This window comes from Monopterus albus, unplaced genomic scaffold (assembly GCF_001952655.1).
Source record: "Monopterus albus unplaced genomic scaffold, M_albus_1.0 scaffold212.1, whole genome shotgun sequence".
Taxonomy (NCBI): domain Eukaryota; kingdom Metazoa; phylum Chordata; class Actinopteri; order Synbranchiformes; family Synbranchidae; genus Monopterus; species Monopterus albus.
In genome coordinates, this window is record NW_018128092.1 from 631,144 (window position 1) to 651,950 (window position 20,807).

At 44.3% G+C, this 20,807-nt stretch overlaps 1 protein-coding gene across 5 annotated transcripts; it reads left to right on the plus strand.

Moving 5' to 3' along the window:
- The first annotated feature begins 1,226 nt into the window (after positions 1 to 1,226).
- Positions 1,227 to 20,081, plus strand: nfatc2a (nuclear factor of activated T cells 2a). 5 transcript variants are annotated; one of them, XM_020619023.1, is made up of 10 exons: positions 1,227 to 2,018; positions 3,904 to 4,825; positions 4,947 to 5,118; positions 6,932 to 7,134; positions 7,246 to 7,418; positions 9,226 to 9,366; positions 11,159 to 11,214; positions 11,320 to 11,452; positions 11,604 to 12,233; positions 17,916 to 20,081. In XM_020619023.1, exons 1-10 carry the CDS (start codon positions 1,961 to 1,963, stop codon positions 17,969 to 17,971), a joined length of 2,544 nt encoding a protein of 847 aa, XP_020474679.1. In that variant the 5' UTR covers positions 1,227 to 1,960; the 3' UTR covers positions 17,972 to 20,081. The 5 variants fall into 5 exon arrangements, with proteins under 5 accessions (XP_020474679.1, XP_020474676.1, XP_020474677.1 ...); XM_020619020.1 differs by lacking the exon at positions 1,227 to 2,018 and adding an exon at positions 2,044 to 3,459; XM_020619021.1 differs by lacking the exon at positions 1,227 to 2,018 and adding an exon at positions 2,044 to 3,459 and having other exon boundaries at positions 4,950 to 5,118.
- Positions 20,082 to 20,807: the final 726 nt, after the last annotated feature.

The window sequence follows — 20,807 nt, forward strand, 5'->3', positions numbered from 1 at the left end:
AGCCATCTTTCTGCAACAAGCTCCCAAAACTATCAACTTAATGACATATTTGTTCTAAAACAGCAGTGATAGAATTAAATGTATTATTATTTACTTGACTTTAATATTTGCCTGTGTTGTGACTGTTTTCTAATGTGCTCTATAAACAACCTGTCTTTCTACATTAATATGAACTGAATTTGTACAAATAAGCATATTTTTCACACACATTCTGAGAAAGATGTTCATTTGCCTTCCTACACAAAAGTTATGTTAAAGCACTGATTCCTATGGAAGAGGATTAGAGCTGCTGTACAACATGTTTTACACGGGTCCTAATTCTCTTCCATTGTAATAATATGTTCATTTAGATATAGAGTATTAATGGAGAGTCCACTGGACACAGCCTGGCTAGCTCAGTGTCTCCTGTTGACAGACTAAGTGTGGTAGTGATCCTCTCCTCTAACTGTTGTCAATAAAACAAATAAACCTATTTGCATCAAAATTTCATTTAAATAAATGTCAAAGTACTGTTTTACATTTGATCCACATTGTTCACAGACTGGAAAAGTCGATTCTCGGTTGGATTAGATCAAAAGGAGAACTGGTTTGACTAAACCCATACAGTTTGAAATGTCTTCTGAAGTCCGTGGTCATCAGCAGCGTTCCACTAAACACAGGTCAGGAAACAGGCGCTAATGTGAAGTTTAACTTGACTCCTGGGTGGTTTGTACTACAGCTCCCACTCCTAGACCATATCAATGTGAAACAATCAGAACAATCTGTGTCTTGACTCACAGTAAGTAAATATGGATAAACTTTATCTTCTGACCACCTGAAATCACCCAAATTTAACTATAATTATAAAACTGTGGCCAAGCACAACATTTGCTGCTAGTGTTTAAACATCTGTGTAATTTAAGGTGCTTCAGCTTCAAACTTCCAAAGGCTTCGTTCGTTCATCATCAGTCTGGAAATTAAAGGGGAACCTCAGCACACGAAGGCCCGTTTGGCAGCAGTGGTGGGATTTAAAGTAGTGTGGGGCAGTTAACATGAAGTGTTGGCAAATATCACTGTCACATACAGTCTGTCGTGTATTCAGAGAAGCTTTCCCCCCCCCCCCACCTCTTTTTTTTTTTTGGGCCAGTCTATGTAGTGATGTTCAGCCTTGTTTTTCCACTGGGACAATCAGAAGATGCTAGAGATTTCCATTAGGAAACAGAACTGGATGCTTCCCTCACTACTGGCAACAATGGAATTCTTTATATTCCAAAACTAGCCATGGTCCCTCACATATACTCTAAATAAGCACTTGACAGCTGTCTGGTCTTTTAGATTTACAGACTACTAAACTATAGAACTACTAGACAGAACGGGCTTCTAGTAAACGGTGTTAAGTACATTTCACGTTTGTGGCCTGTAATCAAACTTTGGAGTTATTTTTTGGGTTTTCTCTCTCTCCTGCAATGTCCTACAGTAATTTCTTCATCCCTACAATGAAGTTCTTGTGTGCTACTGTCTGAGAGAAGCCGCAGAAATGCCTTGGCGCAGGAGTCGGAGACGTCATGGATTCCTGAGTGTGGGGCTTTGCAGGAAAGCCCTGAGTCTCCGACATGGAGCGGCTCCAGGTTTCCATGGCAAAGGCGCACAAACAGGAGGAAACACTGAGGGAATCCCGTTATTTTACAGCATTGGGCCATTATAAACAGCCAGAGCGAGGAAGGAAGTCGCTCTTGATACTCAAGTAATCCTTACAGAGCTCTAGGAAAGGGGACTTCTCACCAGAAACACTGCTGTAGCTGATGCCGCTGCATGTTTTGGGGAGTCTGCGCGCAGCTGCCGTGTCCCAGCTTTAAGCTTTTTCTTCTTCGTCTCTTTTTAACATTTTTAACCGAAAGGAACTTCTCCTGCTATGGTTGTTAGAGCAGAGTAATTTTTCATTTCTTTGTTTTGTATTTCTTCTTCACCTTTTTTCCTCCAGATGTTTAGAGATACTTGGAGGCTGGCACAGTACCACACCATGAGGTCGATGGATCAAGGTACTGCTGAAGTGTTGTGATTATCTGGTAATCAACCCATTTGATTTTTAATTGATAGAGTAGTGTTAGTCTTGGTTTGCGTAGCCTATGACTAGAATGATGCGATGTGATGTGTCAGCTGTCTGTGGAGGGTCGACGTGCTGCTGTTTGGGTAGGGACGCGCTGTTCATGTGCCACTGGCATCACATGGAAGCTCGGGGGGAACTGGGAGCCTGTCAGACACAGATTCATATACAACGAAGAATGATTTAAAGCTGTCCAAATGTTTCTGTATAGGTTTTAAAAGTCTAGTGAGGTTAACGCAATAGATCAGAAAGTCTGTTGTACTTATTTGACTACATCAGGATGCAGACTGAGGACAAGAGCAAATATTGGTTTTCAGGACACGTGAGTCTGCCTGACGATGTGTCCGGAGTTAGGCTCGGTCAAAGACACACGGTGCCACATGTGTTTTTAAAGACGCTCATGCTTGTCACTTGTGTAGAACAGTCTGAAAAGTTTCCCAGATGTATTTTCTTCTATTATGTGTAACAACGTGACTTTCTAGGTCATTTGGGTTGGTTCCATATTAACCAATCAAAAGTATAATAAACTTAGGATGGCCGTGGGCTTCATGACGCACATCATATCATTTTGCTGAATTAGCCCATCGGGTGTTATCAACACAACTGGAAGGGACACCCGGACTGTGTAGGCCACAGCATCGTGCGTAAATCTGGGGATTCCCTCGGGAGGACTCGTTCGTTTTTAGTGACTGTGAGAACAGAGACGTCTAATCCAGGACGGGTCGAGGATAAACTGCTTGGTCTGGCGATTCAGTAGTGCAAGTAAATGTCTCAGTCCAGTTTGATCCATCCAACCAACGTGGAACGACGCCGTTAACTGACTGATGTCCAGTAAGTCGGTCTAACGGCTGCTGAGTCCAGCCAGCACCCTGCTGTGTCACTGCAACGCGTCAAACGCCCGGGGGCAGCATAAGGCTGCAGTCTGTCAACACACTCCCAGTAATGTGTTTGAACGGGGCAGTTAATTCATCACTTTCAAGATGTACGTTTGCTTTTTTCAATAAAGTATCGACGAATAAGACAGAAACACCATCGGAGTCGGAGAAGAAGTTGAAAACCGTGCGTTGAGTGTGAAAATAGACCCGCCTTCATCTATAAATAACAGAGGCGAGCTGAAACAGGAAACCTGTGCGCTTCACCTCCTGCAGCTCACTGATGCATCGTTTGACACTTGGACAGGTTCCCCAGATCAACATCAGCCGCTTCTGAAGTCGGAGGACTCGTTTGGACAAGATCTAGACAGATGAGCTCTTTTTACAACGAGAAAGATTTGGAGGAAGAGCTCAGTCGAGTCAGCTGCCCTGATGACGATTTGGAGTTTGACTACTTGTTTGAATATGAACCACCTTGCAGCGACTTTGCTGGGGGACACCAAGGTTTGTCCGAGGCTTTTGGGCACCAGGAGTTGACTCCTCACCTCTCTTGGTTATTTGGTATCTAAAAATTCATACGGGGTCTGTAAGGTTTACTGGTGCAAATGAAACAGAAAATCAGGAAGTGAATTTGACATGTTTCTGGATGAAGCTCCGACCATGTGACAAAACATGTCAGCATGAAAAAGCTTATGTCTTTTCACCTAATAAAAGTGTGTTTATATATTCTGTTGTGTTTAAATGAGCTTCAGTTTTACAATGCAATACCTTTGTGTGCAGGTGAGTCCACTGATTGTGTTTATGGTGGTGCACATTCACAGTTGTGATGAATTCCAGTCTCGGGGGACACACTGTCGTCATTATTGCTGTAATATCTCTGGCTGTGGCAACATCCATGTTTTTCAAATGCGTAAATTGTGATTCATTCTACTTTTTGCTCCCCTGCAGATGACCCCAGCCTTGCATCTCACAAAGTCCTCAGTCCTGGGTCTGAGCAGGCTTTTCCTTTGGGGGAGGCCTCTCCATACGGCATCAAGTCCTGTAGTCCCTCCTGCAGTGAACACAACACCGAAGGTCTGGCAGTATATGACAACCAGGAGGCCAGAAACTTCCCGGACACTATCAGGCCTGCAGGTCTGGCTCTGAGCCCACGGATTGAAATCACCCACTACCGTGAGCACCCCAGCCATGGTCGGGACTCCCTGCAGAACCACCACCTGAACATTAGCACCCTGACTGTGCCTGGCCATGAAAGCCTTGCCTATCGTGAGCCTCAGTGCCTGAGTCCTGCCAGCAGCAACTCCTCCACCAGCTGGCACTCAGAGAGCTACTCCCCCTGGGCGTCTCCCTGTGTGTCTCCTAGCAGTGGCCAGAACCCCGGAGACCTCTGCCCCCGATTACAGAACATCCACACCGGCTCCCCGCGCACCTCCCCGGGCACCTCTCCTCACACCAGCCTAACTGAGGAGGGCTGCCTGGGACACCGCTCGCCCTCCCCCAAACCTGGCTCCCGCTCCACCTCCCCACAGGGCAAACGCACCTACGACATGTACAGGAATCAAGGTTTAGCCCCTGGGCACCGCTCCCGCAGTCCCTCCCCCCACAGCGGCCATGAAGATCACAACATTGGTGCCCACTACACACACAGTAGTCTCGCTGATGCCATGAATGGATTTGGCACCAGTCAGCCAGGCCTGGCGCCCACTAAAATAGTCAAGACGTCCAACCAGGTTTACACTCTGTACCCAGAGAACCACGGACAGGGAAACTACTTGGTGTCCTGCGACCAGGACATAAAAGCCAAACCTGCAGAGCCGCTCTTTGTTATGCCCCCACTCTGGCCCAAGCCACTGGTTTCCAGCATCTGCAGGTATATTGGCAAGGAAACCACAGCTTATTGCTTTTGGTTTAACACACACCCACAAGATAAACTCCCACGTTCCACATTTTATTCATGACCTTAAATACTTTTCTGTGTCCTTCATGTTCAGCAGCATCCCTGTGGCTTCTCTCCCCCCACTGGAGTGGCCAATCCCCAGTCGCACAGACCAGTATGAACTCCACATTGAGGTGCAGCCCAAGCCACACCACAGAGCTCACTATGAGACGGAGGGGAGCAGGGGTGCGGTCAAAGCCCCTACGGGAGGACATCCAGTTGTACAGGTACACCTGAAACACTATCAGCTAAGTCAGTGTTGGCACGTTGTCAGGTTTGTGCATTAAATCAGTCTTCCAGTTTGGGAACCTCAGGCAGCCCTGAGGCCAAGGCGTCCATGTGATTGTATTTCCTACACACGACACATTCAGCGGTGCTGTTGCTCAGGGCCAGCTGGATGAAAGGGACTCTGCATGAGTTACTCTCGCTACTGTTTTCTCCACTTTCTGAAACAACTCATATGTCTGAGTCTAACCTCAGACACGCAGTATGGCGGACTGTCACCATGCTGTAGCCTGAAACTGAGTCAGCGGGCAACACAGGTTCTCTTTGCACTTGTGCACCTTCGCCCCCGTGGTTTTGACCACACAAACAAATATATACTGGTGTTGTCTGTGACTTCCTCTGACACACTGTTTGTTGAGGGCGTGGCTCTCATATTAGGAAGTGACCTGAAGTGTTGTTGTACATTGTTTATGTCTGTGTAAATTCTCAGTCATAGTCTGCTGAAAAAATCTAGAAGAAAGCATCTGGAAAACTGTGTCGAGATGCTTTCTTCTAGATTGCCTCATTGACCTCATGGCTGGAGTTTAACCTCAGCATGTCAAAATAAGCTGCGACACAGTTGTGTTTGCAACAATGTCCAAGAATAGGTTGAACTTCCCTTTTCTGTGTTACCGTGGCAACATTTCAGTTTCGTCTTTGTTAGTGATAGTATTTATTTGGTGGAAATAAAGCATCTCTTGCTGCTTTTCCATTTTCTGCCCATCCCTGAAGGCCTCTCCCTGAGGTCAGTTCTGCCTGGTTTGCCAGCCCAATCAGATGGTCAGGCCCGACTAGCCACGGCTGCAGTCCTTCACCTCGCCTTTCCCTTCCTTTTGCCCTCCTTCACTCTTTTTCCGTCTTCCTCTCTCTCTCTCTCTCTGAGGCTCACACTTTTCCTCTGCCATGACTCACCGCTCCTTGTGCTGCCATGACAACCGGCCGACTGCTCACATGGCCTGCTGAGTGTTTGCAGTCAGCTTCCCATTTCACACAGTGTGTCAGCTCCCTGGATACGGAGCCAGCGTGCTCTATCATGTTGCCATAGTCTCTGCTCACATTCAGCAGCTGCTGCGAAGCCTGACAGTTGCATCCACTTGGATCATCATTTCTACAGTGTGACTGGTGCACACAAGTAGTTTTTCTGATCGTTTATCTGAAGGAAAGGTTTCTCACTAGGATACATGATAGAAAGCAGCAGATTTTAAGTAAATATTTTCAGGTAATCATGCTCACTGCACAGATAGTCACTTGAAAAAAGTACTCTAATGTTTATTAGGTCACTCTGCAGTGAGCTCATTCTGTGATGAAGGTTGTGCACTACACTGTTTGCACAAAAACAGCATTTAGATGCAAGCTGATGCTTTGTGGTTTTTGCAGGTTTCCTCAGGAGGCACTCTCAGGTCGCTAAAAGTAACAACGCTACCTCTCTCAAGTTCGCGCTTTTATCTTTTTACTATTTTAGTTACTACAGCAGGACAATAGGTCTAATGCTGTATGTGAGCGGATGGCTGTTTTCTGTTCTCTCAGTGAAAGAGAGGACCCTTGCAGTATTCTTCATCCAGCTATGACAGAGCTGTTACAGGCTGTGGGATGTGAGCTCTCTGTTGGCTTCTGTTATACATGGGTCTGACATCTGGAAATGCAGAGTTGGAACAAGCTGTGAGAGAACCACAACCAGCTTCAAGTGACTCCATACGCTGATGCATCACCTGACTGCAGGAGCTTTAAGTGAAGCTAAAATAAAAGTCAGTTTCTTGTGACTTTTTGTGTCTGCAGTTACATGGCTACAGAGGCAAGGAGCCCCTTGGCCTGCAGATCTTCATCGGTACAGCAGACGAGCGCATCCTCAAGCCCCATGCCTTTTATCAAGTCCACCGCATCACTGGCAAGACGGTTACGACCACCAGCTATGAGAAGATGATCAACGGCACCAAAGTCCTCGAGATCCCCCTCGAGCCAAAGAACAACATGAAAGCAATGTGAGATTATCCTAATGTGCATTAGATGGAAGAATGTAACAGTTTCCAACACCGACTATTTTTCTAATCTAAACCTGCCAGCGTTGCTCACAGATTGGTTCCTTTTCACAGAATCGACTGCGCAGGGATCCTGAAGCTGAGGAACGCCGACATCGAGCTGAGGAAGGGCGAGACGGACGTCGGTCGGAAAAACACCCGAGTTCGCCTTGTGTTCCGTGTACACATACCTCAGCCCGGAGGGCAGCACGTCTCTCTCCAAGCCATCTCACAGCCCATCGAGTGTTGTAAGCAGCTACGCCCACAGTATTTTACCATGCTTTCTGTGCCAACTCCTCTTAGAAGTGGTTTCAAGTTGTGACACAGTGCAGGCTTTATGAATTCAAACTAATGATGTTTTCCTCAGTTAACAAAACTTTATACAAAATAAACATAAAAAAAAATCCACATTCAAATGAGTTTGGAGTTTGGCTGATCGTTCAGAGGTCTGTGCACAGAGATGTCTTTATGCAAGCAAGGCTTCCATCCAGTAGGTGGGCGCTGCACGTTTCTGTGTCTGTATAACCTGTTTGTATGTGTGCACTTAGTAAAGTCTGTGTTTGGGGACATCAGTGCATGTGTACACAGTGTTAATAAAACACCTGGTGCAATCAAATGTCAAACAAGAAGGCCCCTTGTCTAGCTTTATCAGTGTGACGCCAGCTGCGTGCAATATGCTGCTGTCACTGTACTATAATGTTATAATGACCACTCCTCATCTCGTCACTGTCTGTCTGTCACAAGACGAACTGTCAGCGCTGACCGATCAAGGCGTACAGTTACTTGCAGTCAGGCTTGTTTAGAAGCAGGTCAGCTCGACCCCTGTTGGTGTCGTCCTCTTTGTTCTGTCTACAAACCTGTACAATGGTCACAGGGTTGTTAGTCGACACCTCGGTGAGGGTAGAGTTTCAGCTGAGCTACGAGTTGAGGAAGCAACGCTGAACACTGTGTAGGATTATCAATGTCTACACACCCAACAGTTAGAGAAATACTATCAGTAACACAAACCCCTTCACATGCACCTTTTTCTTTCCTCATAAGTAGATTTTTTTGATCTTGTTGTGTTGTCTAACGTCATATATACTCTATTCTGTATCGGCTTATTCCAACTCATTGAAGCTATATGATGGGTCACATATTTAAACCAACACTTTAGGAGTCATGAGTCACTGATACTCAGAAGTTTATTTGGTTTTATTCAACATGTATTTAAATTTAAAAGGATGTTCTGTGGGCTTTAGCAGTCTTCTGCCTGATCCCTTGTTTAAAGCCTAGCAATCAGTCACCATCACTTATTCAGAAATTAGAAAACAGCAATACTTTAATAGACTTTACAATGTGATATTTACTCAAACTTCTTAAGATTCGAAGCTTCACGTACTGTGAAGCTGATTAAATATTGAGGCTTTTTGTATCGGCTTGCATCACTGTCAGGTGCTCTTTATATTCTGTCCCCCACCTGTACAGTCCTCTACTGTACGTAGAGTAAGACGACCTAACAATCTCTGTTACTGTTACTTAGTGTGAGTTCATGGATTTATAGTGCTGCCTATTAAAACTGAAAGCAAGGCTCACGATGGCTGCGTGAGTCAGCATCCTCTCTTTATCGTAAAGCACCATCATTTCGTGGTAAGTATGTAGTTGTGCATCTGTGAAAAGCCACGTCATCTACACTGTTGTTGTAGAATGTAGACTGTCGATTTAATCTGCAGACTTCTGATTAATGGTTAGGTCCATGAAATGTCACAAAGCAGTGGACCTCACATCTTCTGTTGTCCAAAACTCAAATGGAGTTGGATTAAAACAGGAAAAGTCTTAGTGGGGAAACTGGACATTTCACGAGTTGTGCTTAAAAAATGACAAACAATGAATCAGTTACTGAAAATGTTTATTACTTCTCTGTCGATGGACTAATTGATTAAATGGCTCCTCCCTTCAGCTGTAGATATACACTGGGCTATGAGGAGTCTTCTTACATTGTGTGTGTTTGACTGGGAAGTGTGATGGGAAACCGACAGTAAACACTGCACACCTCCTCTCTGTGTGTCCCTGCAGCCCAGCGTTCAGCGCACGAGCTTCCCATGGTGGAGAAGCAGGACATGGACAGTTGTTCTGTTTTTGGCGGCCAACAGATGATCCTGACTGGGCAGAACTTCAGCTCGGACTCCAAGGTCGTTTTTATGGAGAAAACCCAAGGTGAGGAAACGCATCAGCTCCATCATCGCTCACGTGTTGTTTGAAAATTCATCGTTTTATAGGTGGATTGTAACATGTTTGTTGTTGCCTCTGGTTGAGATTTACCGACATCTGGTTGGTTTTATATCCTTTCATGGAAATGAAATGCATATATTCTTCTACCCTGTCATTTTAGCAGGTGTACCTGATGTTATGACCCATATTCTGGAATTTCTAGGCTAAAATGGGATGATTTAACAATGACTGGTACAATTTCACATCTTTGTGTCACTTGTTTTAGGTCATAAAGGTCACCCAGCCTTTGACACAAGCTAATTTGAAATTAATATTTTGAGTAGCATTAGATTTCTGTTGAGGTGATATTGCATGTAGGTTTTTGTTTATTGACGCAAATCATGGACAGTTCTGTATTTCAGTCCTCAGCAATTAACCTCGAGCCGCTGCTTGACGGTTCTTTGGGAGGGACAGTTATGTTAGAATACTCTATCTGATGTTGCGAGTCCACTGCTGTCTGACAGCAGCATGTTTGGCTGTTTTAAATGCAGGCAATCCACAGTCTACCTCAACTAAAACTTTAGACCCACACACCCTGGCTAATTTTCTTTTTTTTCCCCTGTGGGGTTCCCTGCCGCGGCGTTACGCAGCAGTAATGGATAGTAAAACAAACACAGAGAAAGAAATCTTACGGAGACGGGTTGCCATTATTTTGGAGAGTTTCTGTATGACACAAAGTTCTGGAGCAGAGCAGCTGTGAAATCCCTCTGAATGAGAGACAGCTGCCTCTGGCTGGAGCTGCCCTGGCGCTTGTGCTTGTGCTTGGCCCAGGGTTTTATTGAGGGAAGGAAAGCTGCCCCCGCCAAATGAAGTCTGCGCAGCCGCTCTCTCCAGCTCCCTCTTTTCTACCGCCACACACACGGCTCACCCCAGAGGGAGAACAAGAGTCGGGGTATCCCTCAGTGTAGAGTTGTAACAAAATGCAATCATGGGCCAAGACAGCAGAAACCATCGTGCTTTAGAAGATGTGGAGAGAGTTGATCATAAAAGTAAAGTTTAGAAGAAAAGCTGGCAAGATGTGTGGAATCCCCCTTCCTCCTGCTGACTCATATGACATGCGTTTTCAATTTGCAGTTTAACATGAGGGTTTCCTACCTACAGTAACATCCAAACAGAGCTCACTGCAGCACGTGTCATGTCATGTGTTAGGGCATAAAGAGTTGACATTTCACATTTAGCTTTCAACTCTTTCAACTATATGACAGCTCAGATGTAATCTGACAAGGTGTGGCATAACATAACAAACCGTCATCGCACTGGAACCACGCATACGCTGGCACTTCTCATCACGTCCCTGCTAATGTTGTGTTTCTATGTTACACACTACTGTCCTGTTGGCGCTGCATTCGAGGGACAGAGAGCAACTGTCTTTCTGATTAATGGATGTCTGCAGGGGTATTTGGGGTAAACCTCCACGTCACCGCTGCCTTTAGGCGTGCGTGGTGGTGGAAGAGGAAGTGGCTTAGAAACTGATATTATCTACCTGCACCATGAGGCATGTTCTGTCCACATTCATTTTAAAACTGTGACAAAACCTTTTTGTTCTAAAGTGCTTTGAAAATACAAAAACCTTTGAGTAAGGTGATTTCCCTGTGGTTAGGATAAAGCATTTTCCAAATTTATAGGCTAAAGATTTGCTGAACGATGACACAGTCTGGGACATTCAGTCAGCCTCACTTTACTACCACATTGTTTGACTGCAACTGGGTTTTTACTTTCTCTCACTGGTTCCTTCCAGATGGGCAGCAAATCTGGGAAATGGAAGCAACAGTGGACAAAGACAAGAGCCAGCCTGTATGTATTATACACCACAGCGTTCCTTAACTGCTGATACTAAGTTGTCACTTGTCTCGATGTAGCAGCACAGCTCAAATAAAAGAATCTGTCTCCGTTTTGTAGAGCATGCTGTTTGTGGAGGTGCCGTCCTACAGAGACACGTCTGTCTGCCATGCTGTCAAAGTGAACTTCTACGTCATCAATGGCAAGAGGAAGCGCAGCCAACCTCAGCACTTCACCTACACGCCACTGCCATGTAAGAATGTTGCTCAGTCTCACAGCTTTATCACACTTTGGTATCTGAGTGTAAAGTGATTGGATAAGAATGATTGTAGCACAGAAAAGATCCTAGCACACTGTTACTTTCTCTCAGAATGTTAACAGCGATCTCTTTTGACTTCGTTCAGCTCCATCCATCAAGACAGAGCCTATCGATGAGTATGAGGCGGACCACATGGGCTTTGCCATACCTCAGATCTTAGGCTTATCTCCTCACTCCTACTACCACACCCCACGCGGCGGCGTCCTCCACCCAGACAGTGGCCCAGTCTCCGGCATGGTCTCCTGCCAGCGGCGCAGCCCCAGCCTTTACCATCAGACTGGGGGGATGATGACTGACTCCCACCGATCAGTCCTGGTCCACACAGGCTCCCCAGCTCAGTCTGTGGGTCCCATCAGTGCAGGCCAGCACCCTTCTATCATCCAGTTCTCTCCCACTAACCACCACCCGCTTCGGGCAGGTGACCCTCAGCCTCTCACTGCTCCACAGCCTGACACCCAGCAGATCGTCTACTGCGATGGCTATTCCTCTCAGGCAGCTGCCGCTCAGTCGCCCACAGCCCCCCAGGCTCAGGTGGCTGTGACCCTCCCTCAGCACTATCCCACTGTGATCCAGCAGCAGCCCTACGCGCAGAAGGGCCAGCAGAAGAGTCGGGCTCCCCCTGGCACGGGCCAGATGGAGGCTCCAGGAGACGGACAGAGGAGGGTGACAGTCAAAGAGGAGAACTTGGACCAGGCCTACCTAGATGATGGTGAGTGTAAGTTAATGCTATTATTTTCTGTGTGAGTGTGACAGCTTGTCATTCAGTGTGCACCTTTATCAGTAGAATGAGGTGAGAACAAAACAGGCAAAGTGATGGATATGTACAGTACCCGTTTGTGAAAGAGATGGATGATAAGAGCCTCCAGCAGAGACAGGACCTTTCCTAAGAACAATTCAAGGATATTTACAATATCTGCACCATCTTCTTTTCAGACATCCTGCTCTGATCTACATGCTATAGTATCCCTCTGAGCAAAGCCAACAGAACAAGCACTGTTAAAACAATCCTGTTATGTTCCACTCAAGGTGGAAATAACAGGGATTATGAGTCATATGTTTATACTTATGCTTGTCAACCCTGTTACCCTCTGACAGAATTAATGTCAGGCCACAGTCAGCAGCAGCAGGACATTGAACTTCTTCCTTATTTTGAGTAAAAGGTTCTCCAATCTATAGCGTTTTATAGTTATGGCTGAAAGTGATGCAGTGTCTTCTGTTCTTTAGCCTGTGTCAGCCAGGTGAGGTTCAGAGGTTGTGAGCTCGTCATCGTGCTGATCCCGCTGCTTGCAGGGGGTCGTCTGGCACCGTCACCCTGAAGGAAATTAGTCTTTTTCTCCCTCGCTCGCATTAAAGACAGGGAGGGAGAAAAAAGTGTCACTCTCCTGATCGCCTGGACACGCTGACACTGTTATGAAGTGAAAAACAACTTCCACGGCAACCATTGTCAAACAGTGGAACGGGCTGCCTGGGAGAGCTGGGGAAAGCCTCTTTGTTTATTATCATTGGCCAGGGCTCCTCCTTGGCCTCGTGCCCCTCGATTCTAGGGGGAGCCCACCAGAGGATTAGCTTTTTTTCCAAACACAAGATTCTGCCAATCTGGCACAAGAAATTCCTATTTGCAGCTGTTCTCCTCCAGAAATCCAGAATGATCCCTCTAAGATAGCAGCAGGGTGGAGGGTTAGCAGGAAAAGGAAACAGGCTCTGTCTACGTGTTTCAATGGAAAAAATGAAACAAATAAAAAAAGGCCAACAATGGAATTTGTTTTTTTGGATGGAACTTGTAGGGTTTCCCATCCCAGTAAACAGCAACAGAGCTGGGAGTAGGTAAATGAACATGGAGTCAAAGGGACAGTGGAGCTGGGCCTCCTGTTTGAGGTCATCATGGCCAGGTGCCTCTGGGTCTTAGCTCAGGTTTAGTTTTTTCTTTTTAAATTCAGTTCTCACTGGGAATCTCCTGGAAGCTAATTGTAGTTATTTTGGTTTCTTAATTTTATCCCAAGAACTACTGATTTTATCATTTTAATATAATGTTTGGCTTCTATCGTATCCCTTCATGTAAAAACCGTGTTCCTAATGCATTAATATTTAGCTGTTGGACAGCGTCTCCCCCTCTTATTACCCCTACAGGCAGTGCTGGAAAGTAACTAAGTACATTTTCTCAACACACTGCCCGGCAGTACTTCAAATTATGAGCATCTAAGTAGTTAACATCAGCTCCACCATTACAAGCAGCAGCATTAAATGTGATGCACACAATAATACATCAATAATTAAAATCCAATAATATGATCTATATTCACGTAAACTGTGTATTTTTACACTGTAGTACTGCTACCTTTACTTAAGCAAACACACGAGTACTTCTCCCACCACTGCCAACAGGTGATAATACACTCACCCATATCAGTGTAGGGGTAAGTTGTCACCTCTTATGAGAAAAAGTGGGGGACTTCCCGATGTTTAAGACAAAGAGTGAGAAGATAAGTAAAGTGAAAAACCCCCTTAGTGTTTGTCTGCAGAGGTGTTGAAGCCTGATCTGACCACAAAATAATCATTTAAGTTGGGACCATCAAACACATTTTCATCAAAGTGAAATTGTCAACATTACTCATTGAGATGTGTGTTTCAGTCTGGAGTCATTTTTGAACAGAGTGTGATGCCACATCCTGGTATCGTCACAGTGTTGTGGTCGATAACTGTCACATCTCAGAGGTGTCTGAACTGCAACGATTTTAAGGGAAAATGAAAGTCAGGTATTTCATCTCGTACCAAAACGTAGCTCATCATCTCCCACACAGAGCTTTATCTTCAGCACTCACACAGGTTTCCATGGCTCCTGCTCAGATAAGATTTCTATATAGTGATATTTATTTATTACTATCTGTTCAACTGATTTAAAAAAAAAAAATACTCATAGAAACCTGCTTTATAACTTTGGACCATAAAAGGTCAGCGGTGTCTGGTATAGCGCACCACATGCCACAAGGTTTGTGAAAACAGAAAAGAGCCACTGGCATAGCCAACGAGGGCTGACAGATTAGGGGGTGTGGAATAAAGCCCGGAGGCAGTGGAGCAGGTGAAACTGTTCCAGCAGGTAGAGATCAGGGCCGGAGAGATAAAGCACACAGCCACAGCCTGTTGAACGTGCATTAGTCTCAGCTCACTGCCTTCCCATATGAAAGGCATGATCATATTAACCGTGTCCACTACAGCTGTAGTGATGAGCGGTTAACAGGTGCACTTGGTGTTGGTGTACACATAATTTCATTAATGTTGGTCATGTATGGGCCTGTTTCTGTTCGTCAGCCTCAAATGATGGATAGGTTCACATAGTCTTAAAATAATAGTCAGATATTCACACATAAGGATAATCACCTTTATTTGGCCAAGTATGTTACACACAAGGAATTTGTTTCCGGTACAGAACCGAGGCAGCCATCTGCGGCACCAACTTACACTAATGGCTCTAACCATCGGGGGCAATGGGGGGTTCAGTGTCTTCCCCAAGGACATTTCCACATGTGGACTGCAGACACCAAGATTTAAACTTCCAACCTTCCATTTGGGAGACGACCGCTCTACCCTTTATTTGCTTGATAACAAAGTACTGGACAAATTGAAGTTTTGACTTGTTGATGAAGATAATGTCAATTTGTGTTCTAAATTTTACATCACACTATCCAATAGCTGCTGAGACATGGATGTCTTCTTGCTGATCTGTAGTGGAGGCCCAGTGAAACAAAGGGAAATTTTCCTAAAGCACAGTATAACAATAGATAATAGGCAGCTGTGTTCACTTTCTCTGACAGCTGAAAGCTCATATTACCTGTGGCTGAACTTTGGAATACATTATTGCACAGAAAGGAATTGGATTTTTCCCCAGTTTATTCCACTGGAATCCTATTAGAAAGGGATGGCCTCACAGTCAGTGTAGTGTAGAGATGGAACAATAACACTACACACACGGGTGTGTAAGCACTGGCTCAAAACAGACAAATGTGGGCACTGACACACTGGCTCTGTGGTTAGACTGGTGGTTAGCTGTCAGTCCACTCACCTTACTTTCTCTTGTATCACTATAGTTTTTCGCTTCCTGCTGTCATCACAAGCCACATCAGCCTCACTCAAGCCCGTATTGTACGCCCCTCTACATACAAACACATACGGTATATAAGCATGTCAGGGACATGCACGTTCCAGCTCTCAGCAGGCAGTGTGCGGCCTCTGAGTCAGCTACTGTGCAGGGTGTCTCTCTCTCTCCCTCCTCCCACTGTCCGTTGGTAAACAGAGCAGCTCAGTGGTGCTGAACTCAGGAGCCAGACACTCATCCATTGAATAGACTAGCCTGAGTGTTCCGTGGGCCAGCATCAAATGGCCAGTGTGTGCCAACCCTTCATTAGATTCAGCAAAGCCCCACTGTGTTGCCCTGCTGTGTCGCTCTTGCTGCTTCTCTAAGCTTGTTTTTAAGCTCAGGAAAAATCCTGTGGCGCTGCTGGGGAGATGAAAGTTCCTTTAAGGCATTAAGTGTCAGAGGGAATTCCACTTTAGACTAAAATAAACAGGGATGCCGGTGTTGTGACGACAGCAGAGCACCCAGTTTGGCTGCTCCTGCAGTTTTACAATTCTCAGATGCTATGAAATGTATTTAGTGTTGAGCTGCTGAAATGGGCTGATTCTCTGTCACATCTGCAAATGATTGGACAGAAAAGCAGAAGGAGAGAGATATCAGCTTGTTGGATGGACGAGCATTTCTGTTTTGTTTTTGTGTGTGTCTGAGTGTGTGCGTGTGTGTGGGCGGGCGGCTGTGCCCATCACACTCTTATCTGTTTGCAGATGCTGATGTGTGGGTGAGATGGTGTCTGATGTCACGATGTGTATTTTAATAGCTGCACTCTTTGCTTTTCCAACATGTAAATCATGGCTTTAAATAGACCGTACACAAGCCAAGTGAAGGAAGTGCAAGGTAGTGGTAGCATTTAATATATAGCAGGTGGTGCTTTTAAAAGACAAATCATCTTACTGTCTTTTTCATCTTATATTCACCTAGTTTGAGTTTAAGGGAACAGTTAAACATTTTTATTCTCCTTGTTGCCAAGAGTTGCAGCAGTGGGGGATGGAAAAGGGAAAACAAACTAAAACATGTCCAATAAATGTGAGGCTACAGCCAAGTTAGCTTAGCTTAGCTTCGCATAAAGACAGGAAGCAGGGAAACAGCCAACCAGGCTGTAAAAGAGAATCTGCCTAGCAGCACCTCGAATGTTCACTCATCTTACACTTTATTTCTCAGTTGATTCCACACAAAAACCAAAATATACAAATTGCAGATCCTTTTGAACTGGCTCATGCTACGTCCTGTCTGCTTCCAGTGTTAACCCAAGCCAATCGGCTTCTGCCTACAGCTTCGTATTTAGTGTGAAGAAAGGAAAGTGGTTCTCATCTAGAGAGCTAGTGTATTTCCTAATAGCCGAACTGTAGTTTTAAAAAAAAGAAAACAGTGGTAACTATGGTCTATGCTAATAAGTCTTACAGACTGCTGAATGAGCCAGGTTTTATATACAGTATGTTATTGCTGATCATCAGATTTGACATCACATACATTGTTAATTTAGCCGATAACCCAATCCCAAGGTGTCATCACCATGGTCACAAAGTCACAGACACTATATGCTTTGTAATGTTGTGGGTTCTTTTATTCACTTTGATATTATTCTATTACTCATCGGGCCTAATGAGTCCCCCGAGGCACAGTGGAAGCAGTGGCATCATGTGTCAAAGTGCCACTGTACACAGACAGACACACACTAGGCTTCCAGGCCTTCGACTCCCAGATAAACACCAGAGCTGGTGTGGTGTAACTGGAGAGAGGACATGTTGCACGTAGTTGTCATTCTTTCCTGCTTAAAGCAGATGTACCTGTTGACAGAATGACTTGGCTGTGTGTGAACAGAGGTGAGCAGACACAGGTACTGCCACTCGGATGTCAGTGGTTGAAACCTGTAGTTTACATAGACGGGTATAAAGAATATTAATTATTTAATCCACAAATTCAGTATTTAATTCAATCTTAGATGCAAGACACAGGGTTTATACACATGCCCATGCTTCTATTTTTAGAGCCATGACAAAGTGAAAGTTTCCATTTCAACCTCCTTCCTCTTCTGTTGATGTGTATACACACACACACACACACACACACACACTTGTAGTCATCTGAGCAACAGGAAGTAAGTGCATGTACTCCAGGCATAGTTCTACCTCTAGTGGCTACTCAGCAGTAATGCAGTATTTACCTGCCTTCCATCAAAAGCTTCTGTTTGAATTTTATGGAATTTTATTGTAAAAATGCTGAAACTGAACCTGTCACCATCTAACATCCCTCTGTTTCTTTGCTGTGCAGTGAACGAGATCATAAGAAAGGACCTGACGGGTGTTCAGGCCAGAGGGCAGACATAGAGGATGGTCCTGAGCAGGAGATGACGACATATCCCCCACCACCAACACACACACACATATTCTTCAACCCTTCGGATAAAGTGACGCACGTCCACCAGCAATCAGAACTTCTCTTCCTCGTGTTCTTTACCCAGAAAGATAGAAATATCAGCTCTCCGGCTGCTGTGTTTGCTTTGGATTTTTTCCTGCAATAAACCTTTGACGAATGGAAGAACTCATCTCACCCCTAACGTCACACCAGCAGCGTTCCAGTAACAGGCAAATGTGCCTTATTTTGTTTATTTTCTCTTCACGATCCAGTTCGTTTTATAAAAGAAGAAATAAATCAGATCAATGCAAATAAGCTCGCTACAAGAGCATACTCTGCCCAGGTTTTACCCTCACACCAGGCGGCCTCCCACGTTTGCCACATGCTGCTGAATGATGGCTATGTAGCAGGTTCACGTGAAACACACAGAACTCGTTTTCTGAAGAAAATGTGTCGGTCAACAGGTTAATAAAAAAAATAATCAGCTCACTTACAGTGCCCAGAAAATTGGTGCACAACATAACGTATGCAGCTTTACATGAAGGAAAAACTTACAGGCTGATCATCTCATTTTAAGGGCTGTTTTCTAAGTGAAGTCAAACGCACGCTGCCTTAACCATATACATACAGGAACTATTGTGCCACCTCCTAGAGTGCACTGTTTTCAGTAACAGGGAGTCAATGTTTTTACTCTTTATAAAATATTAAGTCATGTGAAGAATGTATCTTTTTATAGTCATAAAATATAAATTGCATTATATTCAGGTGAAACGCCAAAGTAGCTTCACAGGAGCCGTTACTGCTACAGTGACAGGGTGGATCTACGTTTAGAAAATGATTTCTATGCTTGATTTGACGTTGCTTTCTTCAATCTTGCATTTAAAGTCATTTAGAAAACGTATCTGAAGTCTGGCTCTTGTCAGCTGAGGTGATAGGTTGTGTACACCCTGTGTTAAAGGTAGCATCTTGCTTCTTTCCAAACACATATGATTTGTATGTCTCCTAAAGTGTAACAGCACCTGTGACTGTCTACCACAGTCTAAAGACAAGATATCCATAACTTAGTGTGTGTGCTGTTTTGTCTACCCATAACGACAATCAGTAGACTCATGGCTAAACGCTCACCTATGCAGAAGCTTCCTGCTTGCCGCTTTAAGAGGTTTCACTACGGTATGGACTAGTGATGTGCTAAAACAGTTTGCTTTGATGAATAAAGCTGTAGATTAAGAGAATATTTTTGCAGTGTTGCAATATTTCACTGAGTGAATTGGAGTACATTAAAAGTGCAAAGTGCAAGTTATATGAGAAAAACTCAAGCAGTAAAACACAATAGAAGTGAAATGTAAGACTGAATGCCAATGTTTGTTTGATAAGGAGCCTTTTTGATAGAAAATAAGGTTATATTTTGTAATATTAATAAGGATAAATGACATTTTTGAGCCAATAGAGCACAATTGCATTTGACATTTCTCGAATGTAATCTATAATAGTTTTTCCCCTTTTCTGTAAATATTAGATGTTTAGTATTGTCCATGTTCTGTAACGTTTGCTGCCTGTCATGCATCTTTGTCTTTTGTGTTTATAATATACACATTTCAGTTATATCTGTTTTATTATAATGTAAAACCTTTTCTTAAGGGAATTATGACATATCTTCTCAAAGTACTCTTTTAATGTTATATTTTGTCTATGCATTTATTATTTTATAATCTTTAATAATGAAAAAATTATTCATACTGTCTTATTTTATTTTGTGTTGATAGATGCCGTGGATTTGTTTCATGTCTTCTAGACTTTGTGCCTCATTAAAACGCCCGTTTCGTGCTATTTTTGTATCCTCAAAAGTAGCAATAAATAATAAGTATATGCATCTTGATTCTCCTTGTTGTTAATGTTTGCAGTGAATATGTCAAGCACATACTCAACAACATGTTATTGTTCTGGGCTCGTGTCCAGCTGAGGTTCATGTTCTTCTCACATAGTGCTGTCAGTGTGCACAGCAGAGACTCCTCACTGTCTATGGTGCCTGTTAGGAGAGGAAAATTAGTCGCCTCCTAGCAGACAGTGACTCATCAAGTGCTCCCCCTCTGGACCGGGCCAGGAAAAGAGTCCCATGTGAGACCCGACATGTTTGCTCATAATTGCAGAATAAAAATATTTTGAGCTTATAATACCTACTGCTATTTACACAGGCAGACGTGATCATGGACAGTACACACAGACTCTAGTCCTCCCTCAAATAACAAGCAAGGCCGCTCACATGCCCAGTCCCTGGTTGCTATGGAGACAGCTTGTTTGGTGCTTGGTCCCCATGTCGGGAGGAGGTCTTTGTGAATGAACCTTGTGTTCAGGAAGTCTCTGGATATGACATCACCACGGGTGAAAAAAGCAGCACACAGGCTTTGCTGCATGAGCCGTCTCCAGCCCACTCAAGCAGATATGCCATGATGACTCATGTGCCCTTTAGCGCTCCACGGTTTAATGAGATCGGACCTCATACAGATTTACTGTGTGAAACCGAACAAGAATGCAATACATAATGAGCTTGGCATTTCACTTAGCTCACTTTCATGGTTCAGAAAAAAAAACAAAACAAAAAAAAACAGGGAGGCTGAGCTCATCCTGACACCAAGGCCATCAAGCTGAAATGGGCACAACATTAGCACTGCATGAATGATAGAGTCCCACAAGAATGCAGATTTTAAACTGATGACTTTATGTACCATCTTTGAAAGAAACTAAGCGACAGGGTCAGCTGCAGAACCACAGTACAACGGGCTGTTTGTGTGGAATAAAGATGACTGTCCA

What these genes read in the sequence shown, in the direction of transcription:
- nfatc2a (XM_020619020.1), top strand. Translation starts at nt 3,327, where the DNA reads ATGAGCTCTTTTTACAACGAGAAAGATTTGGAGGAAGAGCTCAGTCGA. An exon ending in TTTTATGGAGAAAACCCAAG is followed by an intron (nt 9,367 to 11,158) that starts GTGAGGAAACGC and finishes GGTTCCTTCCAG; the next exon opens with ATGGGCAGCAAATCTGGGAA. An exon ending in CACCTACACGCCACTGCCAT is followed by an intron (nt 11,453 to 11,603) that starts GTAAGAATGTTG and finishes GACTTCGTTCAG; the next exon opens with CTCCATCCATCAAGACAGAG.